Source organism: Budorcas taxicolor, chromosome 10 (genome assembly GCF_023091745.1).
Source record: "Budorcas taxicolor isolate Tak-1 chromosome 10, Takin1.1, whole genome shotgun sequence".
In the NCBI taxonomy this organism is placed as follows: Eukaryota; Metazoa; Chordata; class Mammalia; order Artiodactyla; family Bovidae; genus Budorcas; species Budorcas taxicolor.
The window spans coordinates 63,152,929-63,171,054 of record NC_068919.1 but is presented as its reverse complement, the minus strand read 5'-3'; the positions used below and the strand labels follow the sequence as shown (position 1 = coordinate 63,171,054).

General features: G+C 43.7%; 1 protein-coding gene across 2 annotated transcripts in view; it reads left to right on the top strand.

The window, feature by feature from the left end:
• The window catches only part of SQOR (sulfide quinone oxidoreductase), a 52,951-nt gene that overhangs the window by 12,222 nt on the left and 22,603 nt on the right, over positions 1 to 18,126 (top strand). The window contains exons 2-4 of one of the 2 annotated variants that reach the window (XM_052646291.1): positions 5,479 to 5,668; positions 11,177 to 11,427; positions 14,404 to 14,574. In XM_052646291.1, coding sequence (XP_052502251.1) covers positions 11,194 to 11,427; positions 14,404 to 14,574 — 405 coding nt within the window. In that variant the 5' untranslated portion in view covers positions 5,479 to 5,668; positions 11,177 to 11,193. The remainder of the gene's footprint in view (positions 1 to 5,478; positions 5,669 to 11,176; positions 11,428 to 14,403; positions 14,575 to 18,126) is intronic. The other variant, XM_052646292.1, reaches the window with a different exon arrangement.

The window sequence follows — 18,126 nt, the reverse complement described above, 5'->3', positions numbered from 1 at the left end:
AAAGCGTCTGCCTCCACTGTGGGAGACCTGGGTTCGATCCCTGGGTCGGGGAGATCCCCTGGAGAAGGAAATGGCAACCCACTCCAGTATTCTTGCCTGGAGAATCCCATGGACGGAGGAGCCTAGCAGGCTACAGTCCACGGGGTCGCAAAGAGTCGGACACGACTGAGCGACTTCACCTTCAATAAAGCCTCCAGATGTCAAACAATCGTAAAATACAGAAATTAAAAACATGATTAATACAGTAGGATTCAGAATATCTCCAGGAAGGTTTCAGGAGGTGTCTTATCCAGTGCCACTGATAAATGCTGCAGATATGCCTACAGACTTGACTTGCATGTGCTTCAGATTGAGATGTGATCACATTAAGGAACCATAGCATTTTGAGCAGAGAAGGCAATGGCACCCCACTCCAGTACTCTTGCCTGGAAAATCCCATGGACGGAGGAGTCTGGTAGGCTGTAGTCCATGGGGTTGCGAAGAGTCAGACACGACTGAGCGACTTCACTTTCACTTTTCACTTTCATGCATTGGAGAAGGAAATGGCAACCCACTCCAGTGTTGTTGCCTGGAGAATCCCAGGGACTGGGGAGCCTGGTGGGCTGCCGTCTATGGGGTTGCACAGAGTTGCACACGACTGAAGCGACTTAGCAGCAGCAGAAGCAGCAGCAGCAGCATTTTGAAGGGCAGTGTGTATCAATTTCATGGCAATCCAATCATGGTGACAATTTCCCTCTGATAGTTTAAGTCAGAGGGTGTGATGGCTACTGTTATGTATCAACTTGACTGGGTCATAGGGTACACAGACATTTGGTTAAACATTATTCTGGGTGTGTCTATGAGAGTGTTTCTGGAGGAATCAGTAGACAGGGTAAAGAAGGTTGCCCTACCCAATGTGGGTGGTGTCATACAATTAGCTGAAGGTCTGAATAGAACAAAAATGCTGACACTCCCACGAGTAACAGAGATCTCAGAAGAATCCTAAATCACCAAGGATCCAGACATTTATTGTGACTTATTTTCTCATTCAGCATTATCTAATTTTGTACCTGTAAATCTGGTCCCCAAGTTGTGTAGGCGTCCCTGGATCTGCCTATAAAGCTGCCCTTCTGGGGCATGGCCTGTGAGGGCCCAGCCAAGAGGTCGCCCAGAGATCTAGAGCTGGAGAAGGTCCGGACTGGGAGCTTACCACCTCTGAATTGCTGGCACCTGCTAATGCCTGCATTGCTGCTCCTTAGGGCATACAGGAACAGTTGCTTTACATAGAAAGAACTCTCTGTGGCTCTGGTCTCGCTGCAGATTCAAGCGACTTTTGGGAGATCACCTTGGGCCTCTGAGCCTCAGTTTTCCCATTTGTAAAGTGGTATCAATACCTCCAGGGTAGGCTCAGGTATGGGCCTTGTGAATTGTAAAGTTCTAGGCACATGGGAGGGAAGTATGATTATAATTGTGTTGCTATTTGTATTTCTGTTATCTTGCTATTACTTGAAATATGCATAGACGTAGCATTTCAGTGACTAAGGAGCAAAGCTAATGTCCATCCTGATATGCAGTTGTTTGCTGTTTCATTCATTCTAATTTTTTATTGTGGAAACTTTCCAGAATATCCCAAAAAGCCACAGATTACTACAAGGAATGCCCATATAAACCCATAAATTGGCTTCAAATTATTATCAACTCTGAAATAATGCCATTTGTAGCAACATGGATGGACCTAGAAATTATTACACTAAGTGAAGTAAGTCAGACAGAGACAAACATCATATGATATCACTTGTATGTAAAATCTGAAAAAAATGGTGCAAATGAATTTATTTAAAAAACAGAAATAGACTCACATAGATAACAAATTTATGGTTACCAAAGGGGAAAGGAGGGGCAGGGATAAATTTGGAATTTGGAATTAGCAGATACAGACTATATATAAAACAGATAAACAACAAGGACCTACTACTGGAGAGTGCAGGGAACTATATTCAATATCTTACAGTAACCTATAATAGAAAATAATCTGAAAAAGTATATATACACACATACACACATACATATATATCTGAATCACTTTGCTATATACTTGAAACGTAAATCAACTATACTTCAATAAAAAATTAAAACTTAAAAAATATTATCAACTCATGGCCAATCTTGTGTCATCGACACTCCTACCTACTTGCCACTTGTAATATTTGCAAGCAAATCCAAATGATTTCAACTGTAAGAATATCAGTATGTATTTTTAAATTTTAAGAGCCCTTAAAATTATATTAATGTCAATACTATTATTCTACCTGGCTCATTCCCCCCAAAACTTAAATTTTTTCTTCCAATTTGCTTAGTAAACTAAAATTTAATATCATATATTCTCTCCCATCTCACTCCATGGTGCATAATCTACATTATATCTGAATGTAAATAAAATTCAGCTGGTAGGCATTTTCCTTGAGTTATCTCTTAAGTCTAATGCTGTGAGACTCCTTAACGGAGGAGTCAGTTTGAATTAAACTCTCATCTTCAATTAGTCATGTGACCTTAAGCAGGTACTCCACTTTACACTAAACTTCAGTTTTCTTTTCTGTAAAATGGGGATACTAACACTCTCTTTACAAAGTTATTGTAAGGAGTCTGTCTCTGAGATACCATAAGTACAACTAAAACGCTCAACAAGTGTTAGCTGTTACTGTTATCACAGTCTCTCCATACTGTTTCTTATTGAATCCTGTCTTCTGGAAGTAATTTGGTGGAGAGATGTAAATAACTGATGATCAGTTCAGTTCAGTCGCTCAGTCGTGTCCGACTCTTTGCGACCCCATGAATTGCAGCACGCCAGGCCTCCCTGTCCATCACCAACTCCCGGAGTTCACCCAGACTCACATCCATCGAGTCAGTGATGCCATCCAGCCATCTTATCCTCGGTCGTCCCCTTCTCCTCCTGCCCCCAATCCCTCCCAGCATCAGAGTCTTTTCCAGTGAGTCAACTCTTCGCATGAGGTGGCCAAAGTACTGGAGTTTCAGCTTCAGCATCATTCCTTCCAAAGAAATCCCAGGGCTGATCTCCTTCAGAATGGACTGGTTGGATCTCCTTGCAGTCCAAGGGACTCTCAAGAGTCTTCTCCAACACTACAGTTCAAAAGCATCAACTCTTTGGCGCTAAGCCTTCTTCACAGTCCAACTCTGACATCTATACATGACCACTGGAAAAACCATAGCCTTGACTAGACGGACCTTAGTCAGCAAAGTAATGTCTCTGCTTTTGAATATACTATCTAGGTTGGTCATAACTTTTCTTCCAAGGAGTAAGCGTCTTTGAATTTCATGGTTGCAATCACCATCTGCAGTGATTTGGGAGCCCCTCAAAAATAAAGTCTGATACTGTTTCCACTGTTTCCCCATCTATATCCCATGAAGTGATGGGACCGGATGCCATGATCTTCGTTTTCTGAATGTTGAGCTTTAGGCCAACTGTTTCACTCTCCACTTTCACTTTCATCAAGAGGCTTTTTAGTTCCTCTTCACTTTCTGCCATAAGGGTGGTGTCATCTGCATATCTGAGGTTATGGATGTTTCTCCCGGCAATCTTGATTCCAGCTTGTGTTTCTTCCAGTCCAGCATTTCTCATGATGTACTCTGCATAGAAGTTAAATAAGCAGGGTGACAATATACAGCCTTGATGTACTCCTTTTCCTATTTGGAACCAGTCTGTTGTTCCATGTCCAGTTCTAACTGTTGCTTCCTGACCTGCATACAGATTTCTCAAGAGGCAGGTCAGGTGGTCTGGTATTCCCATCTCTTTCAGAATTTTCCACAGGTTATTGTGATCCACAGAGTCAAAGGCTTTGACATGATGTTGGCAATTTGATCTCTGGTTCCTCTGCCTTTTCTAAAACCAGCTTGAACATCAGGGAGTTCACGGTTCACTTATTGCTGAAGCCTGGCTTGGAGAATTTTGAGCATTACTTCACTAGCATGTGAGATGAGTGCAATTGTGCGGTAGTTTGAGCATTCTTTGGCATTGCCTTTCTTTGGGATTGGAATGAAAACTGAGCTTTTCCAGTCCTGTGGCCACTGCTGAGTTTTCCAAATTTGCTGGCATATTGAGTGCAGCACTTTCACAGCAGCATCTTTCAGGATTTGAAATAGCTCAACTGGAATTCCATCACCTCCACTAGCTTTGTTCGTAGCGATGCTTTCCAGGGTCCACTTGACTTCACATTCCAGGATGTCTGGCTTTAGATAAGTGATCACACCATCATGATTATCTGGGTCGTGAAAATCTTTTTTGTACAGTTCTTCTGTGTATTATTGCCACCTCTTATTAATATCGTCTGCTTCTGTTAGGTCCATAGCATTTCTGTCCTTTATCGAGCCCATCTTTGCCCGAAATGTTCCCTTGGTATCTCTAATTTTCTTGAAGAGATCTCTAGTCTTTCCCATTCTGTTCTTTTCCTCTATTTCTTTGCATTGATCACTGAAGAAGGTGTTCTTATCTCTTCTTGCTATTCTCTGGAACTCTGCATTCAGATGCTTATATCTTTCCTTTTCTCCTTTGCTTTTCGCCTCTCTTCTTTTCACAGCTATTTGTAAGGCCTTCCCAGACAGCCATTTTGCTTTTTTGCATTTCTTTTCCATGGGGATGGTCTTGATCCCTGTCTCCTGTACAGTGTCACGAACCTCATTCCATAGTTCATCAGGCACTCTATCTATCAAATCTAGGCCCTTATATCTATTTCTCACTTCCACTGCATAATCATAAGGGATTTGATTTAGGTCATACCTGAATGGTCTAGCAGTTTTCCCTACTTTCTTCAATTTAAGTCTGAATTTGGTAATAAGGAGTTCATGATCTGAGCCACAGTCAGCTCCTGGTCTTGTTTTTGTTGATTGTATAGAGCTTCTCCATCTTTGGCTGCAAAAGCCTTAGTTAAAAGGCCCAGAAGGCCCAAGGGGGAGGAGCTAATGAAGGAGGCGAGCCTTCCAGGCATTTTGCCACCTGGGCAGTAGGTATAAGCCCAACCCATGCTGTGTGTAGATGAGGTTCACTTGTGTCTCAGAGACTGGGGCCCACAGAGATCCAGAACTTCAGGACTTCACAGTTCTGCGTAAGGTTGATAGGGAAGCTGGATGCTGAGAGTGCAGGTAGGAGAAATGGGGTAGGTGGCAAATGCTGGAGGTTGCCTGTTGTCTGTTTTTCCTCTTTGGTTTTGAAAGTTTATATGAAGGTGATATAAACTTTCAAAACCAAAGAGGGAAAACAGACAACAGGCAGCCTCCATGAAGGTGATATGTTAAAAAGATGGCCTTGTGGTTATTGAAACCCCAAGCAAAGAGGGCCCAGCCTGTTTTGGGCTTGAGATAAAATAATAGTGACCCATACAAAGACCCCTCAGTTTCCTCAAGAGCAAAAATAACTGAAAGATTGACTATAAGTCCTATTGGCCTGGTGGATCTTTTGTTAAGATGCTCTGAATAATCCTTGTTTAGAGGCCAGCTCTGTTTGAACTCAGCCAAGTGTCCTAGCTGACACCCAGTGAGTGGCATGTCACATGGCCCAGGATTACGGAGCTCTCGACACTGGCAGTCTGCACTGATTTTCCCAGACGGGCTGGCTGTGGAAAGGCGTGGAGTTCCAAAGACTTGTCTGGACCAGGACCCCAGATCAGCAGCCAGAAATGTAAGTAGGAGGTGCCTCGCAGGCTGTCTTATCTTTCAGTTAGCAGGGCTTTTATTTCTTCAGTCAGACTACAGATATAGCAGAACATTTATTTTGATTCTTTGAAGGAAGCACTCAATTGATTTAGGATTAATTGAGGAATTTTTATCCAACTTAAAAGTATGACATTATTTAATTAGAACATGTATTTGATAAATGAAATACATTTATTTCCATTAAATAAATGTGGCACTTGTTAAAAGAAAGTTAACTTTGCCTTATTGATTGTTTTAAAAAGAGTGTGTGTTTCACTTTGTAAGAGTGCAGAGAGAAAGCAGCTACGTTTCCTGCACTGTTGGTAATTCTTATTTCTGAAGTTCAGGTATTTGTGTTTCAGGCTACCTTCTAGGGAGACTCAGAGACTTAGATTTATGCTCCTTAGTTATTTTGTTGACAGATTTTTTTTATTTCTTTGCTGTTGACTCCAGGGTCAAATTTGGCCTTTTCTTTTCTTTTTTTTTTTTTCATTCTGGTTCAGATTATGTGACTTGCTTCCTTCAATTGTCTGGATTTTTTTATTGTTTCTCCAGTCTTGGTTTAGGTCAATGTTCCAACATTCCAAAGTGAGATCTAGATTATGATTTTGCATTATTGCTCTGGTTTCTTTCTGGTCTTTGACTTTGTATCATGCCCTACCTTCACTACTGATAGCATTAGATTGTGGTTTTGGTTTTTCTGATCTGAAAGTTAGGATGACATTATATTGTTAGAGTGAGTGTGTTACTAAGATTTTCAAGTGTTTTGAAACTTGGAACATTTCCTCTAACGTGTTATTTTGTGTTTGTGAAATTTTTGTTTATGGTTGAAATTTGACTGCAAAGGCCGGGACATTCTGCTTGATGACGATTATTAATGAAGTTGATAGAATTAGTGCAGAGGACTTTGTGTTTATTAATACGGAATCCAGAAATAAGCTGTGGGGAACTGCTGAAATAAAATAGAACTTGCCTTCTTGGCTGAATGAGGGAAGTATTTGCATAAACTCTTCCTCTTTCAAGAGGAGAATCATGGGGTACTAGGCTGGAAGGCAATTAGGAGGTTGAAGGGCCTCAGATTGCGTGGCTTGAAAACAGAAACTTAGCCAGGCCTCCTTTTAGGTCATTATTTTGTAACTCCATGGAGTTAAGGTTCTGTGTCAGGGGAATTGCCTGGCAGTCCAGTGATAACACTCTGCACTTCCACTGCTGAGGGCCTGGTTCAGTCCTTAACTGGGGGACTAAGACCCCACAAGGCATGTGGCCAAGAAAACCCCCCAAAAGATGTTTTGTTGGACCATGAAAAAGTGGTTTTCCTAAAAGTCAAGTGAGGAGATTTGCTATCATATAGAAAGGCAGAATATGAGGACTGTCTATTCACCATAAAGTATCTTCTTCCCAACCAGAAAGTAACATTCTACTTGGTGATTTCCCCAACTCCTCAATCATTCAGTTCAGTTCAGTCTCTTAGTCGTGTCCGACTCTTTATGACCCCATGAACTGCAGCATGCCAGGCTTCCCTGTCCAACACCAACTCCCGGAGCCTACCCAAACTCACCATCGAGTCGGTGATGCCATCCAACCATCTCATCTTCTGTCGTCCCCTTCTCCTCCTGCCCTCAATCTTTTGCAGCATCAGGGTCTTTTCAAATGAGTCAGCTCTTCGCATCAGGTGGCCAAAGTATTGGAGTTTCAGCTTCAACATCAGACCTTCCAATGAACACCCAGGACTGATCTCCTTTAGGATGGAATGGTTGGACCTCCTTGCAGTCCAAGGGACTCTCAAGAGTCTTCTCCAACACCACAGTTCAAAAGCACCAATTCTTCTGCGCTCAGCTTTCTTTATAGTCCAACTCTCACATCCATACATGACTACTGGAAAAACCATAGCTTTGACTAGATGGACCTTTGTTGACAAAGTAATGTCTCTGCTTTTGAATATGCTGTCTAGGTTGGTCATAACTTTTCTTCCAAGGAGTAAGCGTCTTTTAATTTCATGGCTGCAGTCACCATCTGCAGTGATTTTGGAGCCCCCAAAAATAAAGTCTGACACTGTTTCTGTTGTTTCCCCATCTATTTGCCATGAAATGATGGGACCAGATGCCATGATCTTAGTTTTCTGCATGTTGAACTTTAAGCCAACTTTTTCACTCTCCTCTTTCACTTCATCAAGAGTCTCTTTAGTTCTTCTTCACTTTCTGCCATAAGGGTGGTGTCATCTGCATATCTGAGGTTATTAATATTTCTCCCAGCAATCTTGATTCCAGCTTGTGCTTCCTCCAGTCCAGCGTTTCTTATGATGTACTCTGCACAGAAGCTAACTAAGCAGGGTGACAATATACAGCCTTGACGTACTCCTTTTCCTATTTGGAACCAGTCTGTTGTTCCATGTCCAGTTCTAACTGTTGCTTCCTGACCTGCATACAGGTTTCTCAGGAGGCAGGTTAGATGGTCTGGTATTCCCATCTCTTTCAAAATTTTCCAGTTTCTTGTGATCCACCCAGTCAAAGGCTTTGGCATAGTCAATAAAGCAGAAATAGATGTTTTTCTGGAACTCTCTTGCTTTTTCCATGATCCAGCGGATGTTGGCAATTTGATCTCTGGTTCCTCTGCCTTTTCTAAAACCAGCTTGAACATCTGGAAGTTTGTGGTTCACATATTGCTGAAGCCTGGCTTGCAGAATTTTGAGCATTACTTTACTAGTGTGTGAGATGAATGCAATTGTGCGGTAGTTTGAGCATTCTTTGGCATTGCCTTTCCTTGGGATTGGAATGAAAACTGAGCTTTTCCAGTCCTGTGGCCACTGGTGAGTTTTCCAAATTTGCTGGCATATTGAGTACAGCACTTTCACAGCATCATCTTTCAGGATTTGAAATAGCTCAACTGGAATTCTATCACCTCCACTAGCTTTGTTTGTAGTGATGCTTCCTAAGGCCCACTTGATTTCACCTTCCAGGATATCTGGCTCTAGGTGAGTGATCACACCATCGTGATTATCTTGGTTGTGAAGATCTTTTTTGTACAGTTCTTCTGTGTATTCTTGTCTCCTCTTCTTAATATTTTCTGCTTCTGTTAGGTCCCTACCATTAAGAAACAAAAAACAAAGAAAACTCAAACAAACAAAACCAAATTGACTGATTTTTAAAATTTAAAACTCATTGAAGAAAACGTGAGAAAAGCACATGCAAAGAAGAGGGAAAAAATCAATTATAGCTATATCAAAACACTGCTACTATTTTAGGTGTCAATACCGTGAAACAATGGTTTCCCTGTTGTGGAAAGTAATATCTGGATTTTTTCATTTAAGATTTTCATGTTAGCATTGTTTGTTGTTGATAGAGATAGTAGATAGAGTGGCTTAAAGCAGACACCCTGGCACTAAAGTGGCCAGGTTCAAATCATAATCCACATGTGAGCTCTGACTCAATTTTATCATCTGTAAAATGGTGATAATGATAGTCAGCTCACAGGTTAAATGTTTGTGTAAAGGACTTAGAACATGTTTGTTATTGTCTTCAAAATAGTTTATTATTATAGTATTAATGTATGCATATAGTAGAAAGTTTATAAGATACAGAAAAGCAGAAGAAATAAAAATCACCCATTATTCTAAAACCCAGAGAAAACCACCAATGTTAACATCTTATTTTTTTTAATGCATTTTTCTCTTACATAGTTGAACTTGTATTTCCAATTTATATTCTGATCACAACATCAGCATTTTATATGCTCTTTGTAAACATAATTTGAAAAAACTACATAGGTCAGCTTGTGTAACAATATTTTATGTAACCTTTCCTCAAAGTTTGACATGTGGATGGCTATCTCTGTTTCCCCTACCCATTTTAAATAGAAGCAATCATAAATTAGCCTTGGTTAGAATACTCTGGAACCTGAGCCTTCCCTGGCCCATCTAGAGCCTGCAGTCGTTTCTTCTGTAACCAGGATGAAATCAGATCCAATCCACAAGCCAGTTAACTCAGATTTGACTGTTTTATGAATGAATATGTGAGATATATCTTTGTAGAGTCTTGTCTTCTAAAGTATTAGAGGTTATTTCCTTAGACCTGAGTCCCAGAAATGGAAGAGCAGAGTCAAAGGATGAGAAATGTTTTTGATAAGAGTCATACTGACTTAAACTTGTGGCAACCGTGAATGAGCCTTCCTCAGTTTCTGTAACCCCGTGTACCACCCCCCAGATCTGGGTTGCCTGTCAGATCTGAAATACTGGGGAAATTGTCATGGGTGCCAAAACAATGGAACAGAGTTAATCCTAATTAAGATCATCACCCTGGCTTCTCCTTCTCACTCCTCCAGGGCCCGCCCTTCTTCCTTTCATAGCCTTTCCCCCTCCCAGCTTTCTCTAATTCCCTTGGGTAGCCTTCCTCTTCTCCACCTGTGGGAAGTCATACAATTAAATTGTTCCCATTTAGAAGTTAGTGATCTTTGCAGCTGTAAGTGTTATCCCCCAGCTGGGTACTTGCTGGGTACCCCCAGCTGGGAACTTTTCATAAAGGGTTCGTGGAACATAGGAACCCACAGGATGGCGCTAGATGGTGAAATTTAGGGCTCTGTAATACACAGGGCGGGGGGAATTTTGGTCGGGGCCCCTCAACTTACACGATAGATCACATCCAAGATATAAAGCTCGTTCTGGGGATGGGGTGAAGTCAAGGCCAGTTTCTGAGTAGCCTTCATTTCCTCACTGCCAAAACACCAACTGCTGCAGCAGAAACATCGTTTCCTAAAGGTGAAGTACATCTCTTGGAAAACCTATCAAGGGGAGATTTTTACTGAATTGGATATAATAAAAGACTTGTCAGCAGGATATGCAGATTCTTTACATAAAATATAGCTTTATGATACTAGGGAAGGGCTCCTTTTATAGCTTTTTAATCATGTGGTTGAAATTGCCAAAGGTGTGGAGAGCCTTTGCTCATGTGTCTATAGCCAGTGATCTGATTAAATTGCATGTCCCTGGCACAGCAGATCCAGGTACTTCTGAGTGGGACCGAGGCCCTGATTTCTGTGACCTGAACCCTGAGCTGTAGAAGGTGGGTTTCTTGCTGAACTCTGTTTTCAGCAAGGTCTCAGTGGCAAGGAATTGTAGACTCATACATCTCTGATGGACCAAAAAGCCAAAGAAAGAGTTGAAGAATGCGCCAGAGAGAAGAGGGTAACAGTGGGTTACCCTAGACGATGCCCTCGTTTTAGGGATGGACAAGGATGGGGACAGGCACGTTATGAGAGAGAACTTAAAAGGTGAGGTTTACCTGCGATGTCCTGAAGCAAGGAGGAGAGGGAGAAATGGAAAGCTTAGCTGGTGGAGCATTCTCAAGAAGCTCTTGATCATGGCCAGGTGGGAGGGTGGTCTTGAAATGGTGGGAACCAGCTGGAGCCGGCCAGATGCCAGTCTCCCCTTCCTCCCTAAAAGAAAATGCATCAGTCTCATAGTGGCTCTTTCCTTATCAGAGTCTTATCTGTTCCTTTGTAGCCTGATCCGGCCTGAAGATGACATTGCTGGCTTCTGTGGTGTCCTGCTCCCGTGCCCGGCTCTTCGCCTGCTTCCTCAGGCTGGGCTCTCAGCAGGCCAGCCCCCTGCAGCTGCACACAGGGGCCAGCCTCGCAGCCAAGAGCCACTATGAGGTGCTGGTGCTGGGTGGGGGCAGTGGTGGGATCAGCATGGCTGCCCGCATGAAGAGGAAAGTGGGCGCAGAGAATGTGGCCATCATTGAGCCCAGTGAGGTAAGTCTTCCCCTTATGAGTGTGTGTGTGTGTGTGTGTGTGTTGTGCACATGCACGTGCGGGTTAGGGGCTGAGGTGGGGATGACTGTCATGCCCTGGGCCTCCATGTTCCCAGGTTCATGCTTCTCTTTCTGGGCATAAAAAGCAGGTCGTCCAGAAGGATTGGGAGAAGGTGGCGGGAGGGAGAGAGCAAGGACAGATCTCTTGGCTTCTTATGATCTCCTCTGTGTTAGTTTCTTAGAAGTGCCATAACAAATGACCATAAACAGTGTGGCTTAAGACAGATAATTTATCCTCTCACAGTTCTGGAGGCTGGAAGTGCAAAACCGAGGTGTTAGCTGGGCCATGGTTCCTCTAAAGGCTGTTCAGGGCAAGGGGAGGCTGTCCCGTGCCTCTCTCCTAGCGTCTGTGGTCGTGGACAGTCCTTGGTGTTCCTCGGCTGGTTGCGCATCACCTTGGTCTCTGCCCCTGTCTTCACATGGCCTTCTCTGTGTTCCGCTAGTGTCAGCACAAGACCTTTCTACAAGGACGTCAGTCATTGGATTAGATTTTAGAGACAATCCAATGGACAAACATTAGAGAGTTGAGGACACTCTAATCCAGTATGCGTGTGTGCTAAGTCGTTTCAGTCGTGTCTGACTCTTTGTGACCCTATGGACTGTAGCCTACCAGACTCCTCTGCCCATGGGTCTTGCCAGGCAAGAATATTGGAGTGGGTTGCTGTGCTCTCCTCCACGGGATCTTCTGGATCCAGGGATCGAATCTGTGTCTCCTACATCTCCTGGCAGGCAGGTTCTTTACTGCTAGGGCCCCCTGCTGCTGCTGCTACTAAGTCACGTCAGTCGTGTCCAACTCTGTGCGACCCTATAGACGGCAGCCCACCAGGCTCCTCTGTCCCTGAGATTCTCCAGGCAAGAACACTGGAGTGGGTTGCCATTTCCTTCTCCAATGCATGAAAGTGAGAAGTGAAAGTGAAGTCGCTCAGTCATGTCCGACTCTTAGCGACCCCATGGACTGTAGCCTACCAGGCTCCTCCGTCCATGGGATTTTCCAGGCAAGAGTACTGGAGTGGGGTGCCGTTGCCTTCTCCGAGGGCCCCCTGGGTGTGCCCTAGTCCAGTATGACCTCATCTTAAATTGATTACATCTGTAAAGACCCTATTTCCAAATAAGGTCCCGATCACAGGTCCCAGGGTTTGGATGTCAGCATATATTTTGAAGAGAGACAGTTCAATCACATTACCCTCCACCTTCAATCTCATGTCCAGAGGAAAATCTGTGGTCATTGCACTTTCCTTCCCCTGTTCCAGTCTGGAGAAAAGATGATGAGTTGATGGGTGGGAAGGCCTCTGAAAATGTGTCAGTAAGTTTGAGAAATTTAAGTGTAAGGGATTATAAACAGATTATGAAACAGAAAAAGGTAGCAGACACCAAAAGGGAAGTTGGGAAGTGTTTGTAAGACACTAACATTTTAAGGTTGTCCAGAGCTTCAGAAACCCACTCCAGTGTTCTTGCCTGGAAAATCCCATGGACGGAGGAGCCTGGTGGGCTGCCGTCTACAGGGTTGTGCAGAGTCGGACACGACTGAAGTGACTTAGCAGCAGCAGCAGAGCTTCAGAAGAATAGTCAAGATTTTTGACGGTTTGCCTAATATTTCCTAAGGAACCAGACATGCACCAGTGGGGAGTTGTATCTTTGGGAGGAAAAATCAAAATGGACCTGATGCCTGTTTAGTGGAGAGAGTGGGGCAAGAAAGGCATACTTCTTTTCAGCAAGTCTTCCCTGTACCAAATGAGGCTGCCCAGGGCTTTGCTATATTCTCTGATTGGTAGGCTGTGATCTGCGGGGAGATGGTAGGGCACTCTCTGTCAATTTCCCCCTTTTTTAAATAGAAGAGCTCAGTTTAAGTTTCAGCTCTCCCTACCTTTTAAAAAATTATTTTTTAAAATTTTATTTATTTACTTTTGGCTGTGCTGGGTCTTCGTTGCTGCACGCTGGCCTTCTCTGGTTGCGGGGAGTGGGGCTGCTCTCTAGTTGCCATACAAGGGCTTCTCACTGCCGTGACTTCTCTTAGTGCAGAGCACAGGCTCTGGGGTGCCTAGGCCTCTGTAGCTGTGGCACGTGGACTCAATAGTTATGGCTCGTAGGCTTAGTTGCTCCGAGGCACGTGGGATACCAACCTGTGTATCCTATATTGGCAGGTGGATTCTTTACCACTGAGCCACCAGGGAAGCCCCAGTTTCCTTGTTAAAGTGACTTTAATTCAGGGACAACATTTAAAATGACAGTGGTCTGAGAGCTGTATTAGGTGGCCTCTGGTGGATTGTAGTTATCCCACGGAAAGTCTCTCATGGGGCTACTCTTTTGCAACCCCATGGACTATAGCCGGCCAGGCTCCTCTGTCCATGGAATTCTCCAGGCAGGAATACTGGAATGGGTTGCCATTTCCTTCTTCACTGGGTCTTCCCAACCCAGGGGTCAAACTTGTGCCTTTTGCATTGGCAGGTATATTCTTTACCGCTGAGCCACCTGGAAAGCCCACAAGCCCACACGTGGGCTATAGTCCATGGGGTTGCAAAAGATTTGGATGTGATTTAGTGACTAACGCAACAAATAAAGCATGTACATGTTAAACACCAGATCTACTTTGTGTTAATCATTCAGTCGTGTCTGACTCTTTTTACCTTACCTATAAAAGAATTCAGCCAAGATCAGCAAAAAAAATCATAAACTATCTTTAGTGACCACTGTATTATCTATTGCTTAAAGTGGATTTAAAGTTACTGCCCTTCAGAATTTAACATAGTAGGAAACACCAGTGGAGTTGGTGGGGAAGACTAACCTTTTGGAGACTTCTCCATGATGCTTCAAGGGTCAGGAGGGAGGAATTGGGAGAGTCTAGCTCATGTACCTTTACCTATGACTCTTTCGATCAGCCTCACGTTGTAATGAATCTCCAAATACTTTTGTTTTTTAGACACATTTCTACCAGCCCATCTGGACCCTGGTGGGTGCTGGTGCCAAACCATTATCCTCATCTGGCCGTCCCACAGCAAAGGTGATTCCATCTGGTGTGGAGTGGATCAAAGCTAGGGTGGTTGATCTGAATCCAGACAAGAACTGCATCCACACAGATGATGACAAGAAGGTAACCACTGGGGTCCTTTGGCTTTTGTTAACCTGAGGGTTTATACTGAATGTACGTTGTATCAAAACGGGCAGCTTCATGGTGAGAGGGTGGGGTATCTGTGTGTGTGTGTGCATGTGTGTTTGCTAAATACTGCGTGAGATGGGACGGGTGTGGGCAAAGGAGGACGGGATAGATGGAAGGACTGAGTGAAAGCTGAATTAATAAATGAACAATGAAGACAAGCATTTGTTGAAAACCACTGTTTGCCCTGTTGCTTACTACAGTATCATGTACCTGAATTCTTATTGAACAGACACTATTGCTCTGTGTTAAAATACCAGGTACCTCCCTCCTTTTTTCTTTGAAGCAGTGGGCCTCTCCACCTGACAGATGGCCTTGCAGAGGAAGGGGATGTTGGAGAGTATCCGTCTCGGTCACACTAGTGGGTGCTGTGCCATATGACTGCGGTTGGTGTTAGGGCTAAGAATTGCTGCTGCTGCAGCTTGAGGGTCACAATTGCTCAGCACCATAGATGTCTCCTTCTATCCCCACCACACTTGGATCCCAGCTTTTTAGCAGCTGAAGCCCCCGGGTTTGACTGAGGGGATGAGGGCAGGGTGGTGAGAAGACAGGCTCAGAAACCATCCTGTCCCCTCATCTGCTGCTGAGCCTGGGACAGCCACCATGCTGTCCCTGGCCTGTCCCAGGGTCTGCTGGCTCTTGGGCCCTTAATTGGCCTTTAATACCCTGCCCCATATCCCTCCAAACTGGGCACTCTATCATTTTCACAGAACTGTAGAATCAGAGTTGGTAGAAATCTTTCAGCTCTAACCTCTTGCTCTAAGCAGGGACCATTGGCTGCAAGCATCCTCAGCCTTTCCTTAGGTCATGGATCTTTCCAAGTAGGACCTTAGCCTGCTCTACAGAATGCATATAAGTGCCTAATTTTGTATTAAATTTCAAGGAGTACAGAGATTTTTTGTAGCCTTTCCCTGAACCCTGATCAAGAATACCTGCCTAGCCTCTGTTCGTTCTTCCTCCCCCCCTCAGTATTTATTTATATTAAGCATTATTATAACCTGTGTATAGTTTTAAGGATATACAAGTGAACCAAAAAAGACGAATATCTTTATTGTTCAGGATTTTATATTCTAGTGGAGGAGGACATACAATAAACAATAATCATAAGTAAGTTATATGGTGTGTTAGAAGGTGATGAATGTTAATTAAAAAATAGAGCTGAGTTACTTGGACTTGGGCACAGGGGTTAGGAGGTTGAATTTAAAGTGGGTTAGGAAGTGGGTTGGGGAAGGAAATGGCAACACACTCCAGTACTCTTACCTGGAAAATCCCGTGGATGGAGGAGCCTGGTAGGCTGCAGTCCATGGGGTTGCTAAGAGTCGGACATGGCTGAGCGACTTCACTTTCACTTTTCACTTTTGTGCATTGGAGAAGGAAATGGCAACCCACTCCAGTGTTCTTGCCTGGAGAATCCCAGGGACTGGGGGGCCTGGTGGGCTGCCGTCTATGGGGTCACACAGAGTCGGACACGACTGAAGCTACTTAGCAGCAGCAGCAGTAGCAGTATTTACATGTCCCACTTTTCTGAAAGTTAGCACTCTTCATTTTTCCTAGGCAGACAGGTTATATGAAAGTTCTTTCTTTAATGAGTCAGAACCCACCTTCCTGTAATCTCTTTTCTGTTTTGTCTTTGGCCGTAACTCTAAGGTGTTAGTGGCCATAATACTTTTCTTATTCCTTATTCTTCCTGTAGCGTGGGAGAGAAGGTCTTCTCTCTTTTCAGTGGAGAAACCCTCCAGCTGTTTGAAAGTGGCTCTCAGAGTCCGTGTCTGTCTTCTTCTCAGGTAGACTTTTCCTCCTGTCCCCACTTTCCTCAGATCTCATGGGCTCCAGTCCCCTCCCTACCCTCTTTATCCTGCACTGGACATCATCTGGCTTGTTAGTACCCCGAGATCCATGGCCCCAGTAGGTGTTTGGGAGAGTAACCAATGCTACAGAACAGCCTAGAATAGTGTGGGACCGTTCTCTTCCAGCTGGCTAGAGCCCAAGCTAGCGTTTGCCAGTGACATTTCTCACAGTGTTGATTCATGCTGGCCTAGAGACCATGGGCCTTTTATTCACATGATCTACTGTCGAGTCAGGCATCCCCCATCCTAAAATATAGACATATTTATATATATGTGTGCATATATAAATATACAAATATTTAAATATGCAAATATACAAACACATATTTATATATGTATGTATATACTAATATATGTATATATAAATATACATATATTTGTATATGTGTATACAAATAAATATGCATTTATTTACATTAAATTTAAAAATTTATATATTCTTTATATATTGTTTTTCCCATGTTGATACACTTCCTTATTTTCCCCAACATCTCCAGGAGAACAGACCGAATTAAACACAAGACTGTTTTCAGTTCCCAGGATTGAGCTTTGGGGCTTCTTTTTCTCACCAGTCTGCTGCCAGTTCAAGGGACCAGCAGACCTGTATCTTTGAAGACATGGCACCCCTTTGGTACAGCAGTGCCTGCCTCCTAGTCAGACCCTCTGTGCTGCAGGAGTAGCTCGGTACCTCTGTGATTGGCTTTGTGTGTATCTTAAGGAACATAAACTTGTCTCATCTCTTGAGAATGAGAGGTACTGGGAGGTGCCCTCACTTCTGAACCCTGCTTAGACTCTAAGGTCTAGACGCTTGGGAGAGTTGTAGTGCCTTGTTAGGGCTAAGGAATAAGGTGGTATATAAACTGGTGAGACTTTTGTCCAGGATTTTTTAGGCAAAAATATTCCATAGCCAGGGCTTCCCTTGTGGCTCAGCTGGTAAAGAATCTGCCTGCAATGTGGGAGATCTGAGTTCAGTCCCTGGGTTGGTAAAATCCCATGGAGAAGGGAAAGGCTACCCACTCCAGTATTCTGGCCTAGAGAATTCCATGGACTGTATATTCCTTGGGGTTGCAAAGAGTCAGATGTGACTGAGCGGCTTTCACTTTTCACTTTCTATTCTGTAGCCAAGTATCAGAAATCTGCATGTCCTGTCTCATCGTCTTGCTTTTGGTTCATCCTCCCAACTTGCCTGGATCTTTTACATTTGTGAATCTGTCATCCAGTTAGCAGTTTTTCCTTGCCTTTATCCATGATGGGTTCATTTAAGTTCAAGGTTTGAATTCTTTAACATGTCCCTAGAGAACTTGTTTTCTAGCATACATGAATCAATCAGTATTCTTTTGAAAATATTAAACAATTTACATAATCGTTTCCATCATTTGTTTACACTTTCCTATCCTGTCCACAATGCGAGGGCCCTGCTGAAGTCCAGACCCAGTGTGTCTCCGACTCTTCCCCGCCCCAGGGGGCTGTTTGGAGTGTGTGCCACAGGCCCAGTGTGTACATGGGTCTTGCTCCTTCTCCAGACTTAACCTGGAGTTATTCCTTGTTCCTGCTGCAGCACACTGGGCTCTCCTCTCCTCAGACACCTCAGCCGCCTTCTTCCCTGGTATATGTGCGCAGGCTGCTTCCACCTCTTCCCCTA